This window comes from Mustela lutreola, chromosome 8, assembly GCF_030435805.1.
Source record: "Mustela lutreola isolate mMusLut2 chromosome 8, mMusLut2.pri, whole genome shotgun sequence".
NCBI classification, from domain to species: domain Eukaryota; kingdom Metazoa; phylum Chordata; class Mammalia; order Carnivora; family Mustelidae; genus Mustela; species Mustela lutreola.
This window is the reverse complement of record NC_081297.1, coordinates 48,157,467-48,165,771: the sequence shown is the minus strand read 5'-3', so window position 1 is coordinate 48,165,771 and position 8,305 is coordinate 48,157,467. Positions and strand designations below refer to the sequence as shown.

Sequence of the window (8,305 nt, the reverse complement as noted above, 5' to 3'; positions counted from 1 at the left end):
TGACAGAGGAAAGCCAAGAGAATCACAGAGATGCCATCTTTGTGAGTGTTTAGCTGCTGAATCAATACCTGTAGTTGTCTCCAGACTTAATGCATGAGAGAAAACCCCTATTACCTAGCCAGCCAAACACGCACTTAACTTCTTCTTCAGCTAGAAGCGTTAAGGGATGAGGAGCTGTGTTTAAACACACTTACTTATTATTTATTCCCCATAAGATATATCCTTTGTGTGTCATAATCCAGTATTACAAATCCTGAGATCTCTTTGAACTATAATTGTGTTACTCCCATTACTGGGTATTCCTCAGAGCTTTGTGAAACCTGTAATATTTCATAATATTCCAAATTATTTAAAATACTGACCAGAGAGGGCAAAGCAGGGTCTCCCCTACCCCAAGCCCACCAGTGGATCTCTCCTCTTGTATGGGAGTGTTCATGCAGCTATGGATCTGATTGTGCTGGAAGATCACCCAGACTATTCCATCCTGTGCCCAAGCAGCCCAGGAGATCCTTCATTTTCAGTGAAACAAAAATACACCACCCTTTGGGAGTGTCCTGATGCGCTAGTTCAGACTACTTGGCCAGGGAAATGGCAAAGCATGGAAGGAGTGCCTGATACCTGTGGTCTTGCCTCCACCCTCGCACCACTCAGCTCCACAGTAGAAGGCGTGGAGTTTGGGGATATTAAAGCACTCTCAGTCCTTGAAGGGCACCAGATAAAGTAATAACCTGTAATAACCTTTACTGTCCGTTTGTTTATATTCAAATTTGCTGCCCCTGTTCTGCCTTTCCCAGTTGAACCAAGAGGTTGACACATCCAACTGTTTCCCTTTCTCTTTTGCCCAAGGAGGTTCTTTCTGGACCCATAGCTATTACTGTTATTGGCAGTCTATTGCCTTTTTGTGACCTATAACTTCCTGAAGGACTTTGTTCCAAAAGCCCTTCAGGCCCTGAGAGCATTGGCCGATCTTGGTTTTGCCTTAGTTGTAGACCTTCAACTAGACCCATTCACCAGGAGTCAGGGCAAGCTTACTGGGCTGGACTGAGCACAGCGTGGACGCTCCCTTCTGGGGTCTGCCAGCTCTCAGTGATCCCTCTGTTTCTGATCTTAGGTTCAGTCTACAGGTGAGAGGATGGATGAGTCTTTACTACACGTACCCCTCCACTGAAGTCAGGGATAGATACTGCACTGAAAACTGGGGCAGATTTTCTCTCTGGAAATTTCAAGTGAGGCTACTGGAGGTTGTCTGCGTAAACTTGGGGGTTGAACACCAGCTCTCTTTGCAACCCATGTGGATGGAGTAGCTAGCAGAGACAAGTGGTCTCTTTGGGGAGCAGAACACAGCACTCAGAAGTGCAAAGCTGCAGGAGTTCCTAGTCCGTGGTTCCAGAAACTTCCTATGGCTCAACTGTGTTTCCATTCTTGGGTTCCAGGAGATACTACTTGTGTTCTTTAGCTTTCGCTTAAGCTAGCCAATTGACCCATTATTTATGACAAACTGAGAAGACAGGGTATAATGCTGAGGTATTCCTCGATTTAAGTAGTAGCAAATCTGTTATACTCTGACCCCCACCTACTCTTCAGCAGAGAAGAGTGGAAATTGTGTAGATGGAACCTGCTTTACCTAGAGGGAGCTGGCAGTCACCAACAGGGCAGACATTAGAATTAACCAGGGATTATGATGCTGACTTAAGATGGGCTCATTCACATTTTCATAGAATAAAGAGTTGGCCTGCTATTTCCACATTGAAACAGTACAATTAGCTCTCAAATGCTCAGATTAATACGGCTCCTGGGGCCACAGAATAGCAATGAGATGCAAGCGTGCTAACTGTGGGTTTTCCCCCTCCTCACATGGGAGGCCTGAAAGGTAATGAGACATTTTCCAGCTCACACAAAACTGTTGCTTATTTTGCTGGCTCATGTCAGCTCCTCCAGCTCCTGGCCTGTGTTTAGCTCTAACACAGAGTGCTAGCCTCAGTGGGACCCATACCCCCATCAGAGGAACAAGAACTGACACAGAGTTGTCTGTCTTCTCAAGCTCCTGTTTGAGTTCTGGCCTGTTCTTGCTCTCCCCAAGGACATCCAGGTGTCCTTCCTATCTGCCCCCTGACCACAAGGCTTCAAGTTCCTGTGTCTGATGCAAAGCCAATGGTCTTAAAGAGACTATGCAAACAACGCTAATGATCGTACAAGGTCAAATCTGTGCAGCAAATTATACACACACACACATTCATATATAAAATGTAAATTATAATATATATAATATTTAACATTTAATATTCTGCCTCCCTGATCAAATGCCCTCATTTATTCAACAAATATTAGTTGCCAACAAATATTTATTGAGCACCTACTACACACCGGAGACAGTAGGTTCTAAGTGTTGGGGGTAGAGCAGTGAAGAAAAACTAAGTCCCCCGCCAACAGGGAGGTCACATTTACTGCTATCTTCCCGACATACAACCTATGATACAAGAAAGAGGCATGGGCTAGGTTCTGGTGCAGACTCTATTAACAACTGTGTGATGTGAGATCAAAATCCCTTCCTGTCTTGCTTTCTTCATTAGTCAAGTAGGGAGACCAACTTTTCCAACCTAATTCTCAAATAAATGAGGTTAGAAGACATTTGAAAAACAAATAGCTTTCAAAATATACAGGAAACAAAAACCAAAAACTGGTCCAGGATATTGTCATCATCATTTATTATGTATCAAATTGTCTTCAACATAAGTTACAACCTGATTAAGTATGATAGACATTTTTTTATCTGTTTAAAGACAAAAAAAATTCTCTTTATGTACAATATCTTTTGTCTAGAGTCTAGCAAATATAGTACCTTTCATTGCAGGATTTCTGCTTAACATAATAAGCAAAACAAACAACAACAACAAAATATAAACCAAAGCAAACCAAATCCCCAAATATCTCAACTATGAATACCAATATTGAATAAAGCATTAAAAAGACAAACATGGAATAACTTTTTTGTTTAGAAATGCAGAATGAATACTAAGGTTAGTGGCAAAAAAAAAAAAAAAAAAAAAAAAAAAAAAAGTAAAAAAACCAGAAAAAGACAACACCAAAAAACCCCCCAAAACAAAAATAAAAACAAAACAAAAAAACTCCCAAAGCTAAAAAACAGAACCCCAAGAAAATAACTGACAATCTTCAGGACTGGACTTTCCTGCTCAGGGGTGCAAGCTGACTCTAGACCATCTCTCGGCTCCTGCGGATGGCACAGCACAGGATCATACTGAAGATCATGCCAAATATCTAGAAGACAGAAGGGAACATGAGGAACAGGGAGGCTTTGCCGAGGGAAGGGTGAGGGAGAGGAAAGACATGAGTCATCTGGGCCAAGACAAACAAGGATAGTGACCACAGGGCCAGGCACACTGAGGGGTGCCGAAGGAGAGACGGGGGCTGGGTAACAGGAAGAGTCACTGACTGCTGGGGTTCTGCGGGTCTGTGGTGACTTGCTCATGTAAATGGCACAAGCCACTTCCCTGAGGAAACTTCCAGAGCATGACAAATAAGCTCAGAGCTCAATTTAATGCTCAAAGGGCAGATATTCCAATGATCCACACAGGCTTGTACTGCTTTCCACCTATGTGTGTGTCTCTGATTTATATTCCATTTTAAGAAGTACTGTTATGGTTTTTACTGAAAGTGGCCTTAAGCCTTTCTTAGGTGTAAATAACCACTAAGAAAGGAAGCAATTCTCACTTCTGGGATAGTCTTACTGGGGCAGAGGAGGGCTAAGTCCCCTACATGGTTCTTACTACTCCCTTTTGGGGCAAGAGGGGGTGACTGCAGGGAATCCTGGTTGCCCTTTAATGGTTCCTGGGAGTGCTGATTAGCAGGAGAGTAGATTATCTGAAGCCTGGAATCTTCCTTCTGGCTGTCCACCTTTGGATGCCTTTCAGACTATGGGATGTGTGTGTGTGTGTGTGTGTGTGTGTGTGTGTGTGTGTGAAACAATTCCTATCCATGTAACTTCTATTGAACTACTTTCTTGGGGAAAAGCAAAGCAGGTGCATAACAAAAACATGTCCTGAAGATTATTCCAGGCTAACAGGTCTGGGTGACCTCTACCCTCGCTACTCAAGAGTGTGGTCTATGGTCCAGCAGCACTGGCATCACCTTACACTTACTCCTGAACGTTGATGGTAAGCCAACATGTACTGGAGAGAGACGTACGGAACTCAAATCCCAGATGCTTCACACATGAGCTCAGAGGCTTTGATCAACTCAACCTCTCTGTCTCTCCACTCTCTAGTCTGTACAAGGGGCATACCAACAGCTCACACTCATAGGTATGGTGAGGATTAAATTAGTTGATAAAGTAATTGATGAGTTAACACACTCCCTGGCCAGAGTGTGTGCTTCATGGATGTTAACCACTAAGACAATCATTCCCTCCCGGTGTCCTCAATACTCACCATCACGACCGCAATCCCGATGCCCACTGCGCCGATGATGTGGAATTTGTTGTGGAAGACTTCTTTTATGGCCTCAGGGCAGGGCTGAGGGGGGGAAACCAGGACTCAGGTCACACACAATCCCTGCTTCAGTGTACCTCCTCCCTCCCATAGCACCTGTCTCACACCAGGAATGCTGGGAGGTCCCAGAAAGGACGGGGGACAGGAGTGCCCAGGTGTCCTGGCTGGTGGATGGAAGTGAGACCCAAGGGATATGGAGGTGGGTCCCTAAAGTCTGGGTAAGAAATAAGGGAAGGAAGAAGGGTAAGCCCCTGCTTTGGGGTCTAGCTCCCATTAGGCCATTGGGTTACTTCTGATTATTCTGAAGTTTGGACATTAGGTCCAGCTTCCAATCATGAACTGTTGGCACATTTAAATACTTCATTATTTCCCTGGTTTGGTCCTTGTTCTGCTGCCCTTGAGGAAGCAGAGGCCTGGGGGGAGGGGAGAAAAGAGATGGACCCACTGAGGGGCCCTTGCACAGGAGGAGAACTCCTCCCAGGAGGAGAGGGCAGGATTTCAAGTCAACCCTGGTGGGATTGGTCCAGAGCAGCCGGCGGGGGCACATGAGTTTACCTTCTCTGTGATGGTTGACAGAACATCCTTCTCGGGGCAGATGTCAGAGATAAACTGTTCCACTCCACCAACCAGACCACAGCAGTTCAGCTGCAGAGGGAAGGGCAGAGACAGGTGAGAAAGACGAACAATGCAGACTACCAGAATACAGACGCCGGGTCTGGTGTGCTCAGGTCCCTGTGCACATGCGCGTGCCCAAGGAACTTTTGCGGGGATGACGTACCGCGTAGTGGATGGCTTTCAGGGTATCCCGCTGGGGCTCGTCCTTGGACTTCAGCTTGTTGTAAGTGTCCTTGTAAAACTCCTGGACTTCCTTAATCACCTGGGATGGGCAGAAAAGAGAGGGGCAGACAGGGCATTTTCTTGGACAAATGTCACCTGTTCGATCTTGTTCCTGCTCAGACAACAGATTCTTGTGCTCAGAGAATGTCCCTGCAGACTGAAGCTACCAGACTGGTCCTGCCTCTCCCAGAGCCTCCAGGGCCCTTCTCGTCTTCTCCCACATCCCTAGGAACTCACGCTGGCCATTTTCCCTTCTTCTCTTGTAGCTTTGGCTGGTCCCTTCCACCCAACTTAGCTCCTTCCCTTCTACTTGTGAACAAAATGGACTCTCCCCAGTCTAATGAATGGTAACAACAACATCGTACTCCTGACCAGGCTAGCTCCTCAGGCTTCCCTTTGTTTCTTCATCACTTAGAGGCTGTGTGACTTCTGGCAAATTACCAAACCTCTCTGTACCTCCTTTTCTGCGTATGTAGGATGGAGATTATAGGAGTTTGTGCCTCAGGGGTTATGGTGAGGATTTACAGGAGATACTGCATGTTAAGCCCTTAGCACGGTGTCTGGTATAGAGTAAATTTGGCATAAGTATTAGCAACTATAATATGAAGGACAATTATTCTCCTTCTGCACCGGGGTACACCCTAGTTTAACCAACACCTGTCTCTCGCCCTGACCAACATCCAGAATCTCTCCTTCAGCAGCTTCCACTAGCATCCCTTCCTATTTCCATGGTTACAGCATTTATATCTGGACCGTTAAATCTCTATTTTTTTCTCTCTTTAAACGGGGTCCAGGCATCCAGTCTCCCTGCACTTGCTGCTGCTGTACAAGCCAAGACAGCCCTTCCTAAAACACTGTTCTGATGTGGCCTATCCTGGCCCACAACTCTTTAGTGGCTCCCTGTGGGAGCCCATGTTCAGCTGTCTTTTTTTAAAGGAAAGTCCTCGAAGGGCACCTGGATGGCTCAGTCCGTTAAGAGCTGCCTTCAGCTCAGGTCACGGTCCCAGGGTCCTGGGATTGAGCCCCATGTTGGGGGTCCCAGCTCAGTGGGGAGTCTGCTTCTCCCTCTCCCTCTGTCACCCCCGCCCTGCTCAGGCTTGCTTCCTCTCTCTCTCTCAAATAAATACATAAATAAACATCTTAAAAAAAAATAAAATAAAGTACTCAGTCTCCCACCAACTTTCCTCCTGAAATCCTCTCCCTCATCCAAGGCTTGTGTTGATGCCCACTTCTCCATGAAGCCAGAAGAGATTTCCCTTTGGCATGCTACCATCTCCAACTCCTTGGAACTTCTGGATATAAATGACTTCTATGACACTTATCATGCATATCCTTCACCCAGGTGGCAGTTGCTTCAAGGGGGGCCCACGGCTTGCACATCTCTGGACTCACGTGGGGTCTGGACAGCACTCAGCTCATGGAGGCACATATTCAGAGACTAGGTGAAGGGGCGGGGGTGGTGGTGGGTCCAGCCCACACAAAGTCTTGTTTTCCTAAGCCATCTTTCCAGAGGAGATGGGGGCAGGGCTGCTGATTTGTGAGACACACATACACATACACAGACCCAGTGAGTATTTCCTGAACATCTATCATGTGCCAGCACCATCCACGGAACTGGACGGAGTGGCTGGTAGGACAGCCACATCCCCTTCCCTGGAGGAGATCACATTCTGATGGGCACGCGGAAGCATGGTGAAATAAGAGGCATGTGCGATGGCTGAAAGCTGACCGAAGTGACCAACTGGGACACCCGTCCGTCCTCACCATTCCCACTCCCAAATTCCCAAACCTGTATTACTCCCAAGAGATCTTACGGGAGAAACCTACCTCATCTTTGTGGGAATATCCCCAGATGGCCGCAGCTATCTCAATGGCAAATATCACCAAGAGGAAGCCGAAGAACTAGAAGACAAAGAAGGGATAGGATGAGGAGAAATCCCAGACAGGCAATGAGAGCAACCAAAGGGTATTCTGGAGACCAAGGAAGAATGGCAAGTCTCTGGGGGTCGGGCATCTGGGGGCACAAATGAACACCCTGGAAGGGACAGGGGAGAAGTTTATCAAACTGTGAGCCTTAGCTAAGGTGAGGAGTGAAAGCAGTGGTAGGAAGAGATTCCTCAGGAGGAAAGAACGGGGCACAGCTGACCCCAGAACTGGTACTTCTAAGGTGTTAATGAAGCGTCAGTGATAAAATCCCATCACTCACTCACAAAAACCACAGGGATTTGAGGAAATAAAGAGAGAATATACTGTGGAATTTGAAGAAATCTGTAACAAATCTTAAAATAAGAGAAAGCAAAGGTACCTGCGGATTCAGGGAAAAAAAGCAAACGTGGTCCTCGATAAAGGGGAAAACAAAGTCCTGGCATTTAGTCGCCTAAGGGAAGTGATAAGAGAGAGAGGCTCCAGAAAGGAAGAGGAGCAAGGCATTGCTGCGGGGGAGGAGGACAAGATGGCTGCCTTGTAGGAGGCTGGGGCGGGGCCTGCGGTGGAGTTGCTGAGGAGAGCTCAAGCCCTTAGGAAACCCTCTTCACTCCATCCCACCCCATGTGTTCTATGAGATCTTGGGGGCAGGGGTCTGGGGGTCAGAGTGGCTGCAGGGAGTGGATGGGGTACTCACCAATCCCAGCATGCACTGGGACTCTTGCACGGCTCCACAGCAGCCCAGGAAGCCCACCAACATCATGAGGGCACCAGCTCCAATCAGAATATAAACTCCTGAGGGGAGAGAACAGAGGGCAAGGCAGGGAGTCAATAGTGTGGAGGCCCAGATATGTCCTACAATTCCTTGTGCCCCCATCCTTATCACTCCTCCCTCAGGGGAGAAGTGTCCCATCCTTCAAAACAGCCTCCTCCATCCCTGCTCTTAAGTCTCCTTCCCACCAGTCTGTCTTCTAGGACCCCACCCCATCAAGCCCTCACTCCATCTTACCCTCGCCTTTCTGGAAGGTGCTCACGTCCCC

At 47.1% G+C, this 8,305-nt stretch overlaps 1 protein-coding gene across 1 annotated transcript in view; it reads right to left on the bottom strand.

Annotated features, from left to right (window-relative positions):
* Nucleotides 1-2,688: 2,688 nt before the first annotated feature.
* The window catches only part of CD9 (CD9 molecule), a 32,519-nt gene continuing 26,902 nt past the window's right edge, over nt 2,689-8,305 (bottom strand). Inside the window, exons 3-8 of the mRNA XM_059184574.1 lie at nt 7,963-8,060; nt 7,170-7,244; nt 5,284-5,382; nt 5,061-5,150; nt 4,446-4,529; nt 2,689-3,276 (exon numbers count right to left, since the gene is read on the bottom strand). Coding sequence (XP_059040557.1) covers nt 3,211-3,276; nt 4,446-4,529; nt 5,061-5,150; nt 5,284-5,382; nt 7,170-7,244; nt 7,963-8,060 — 512 coding nt within the window. The 3' untranslated portion in view covers nt 2,689-3,210. The remainder of the gene's footprint in view (nt 3,277-4,445; nt 4,530-5,060; nt 5,151-5,283; nt 5,383-7,169; nt 7,245-7,962; nt 8,061-8,305) is intronic.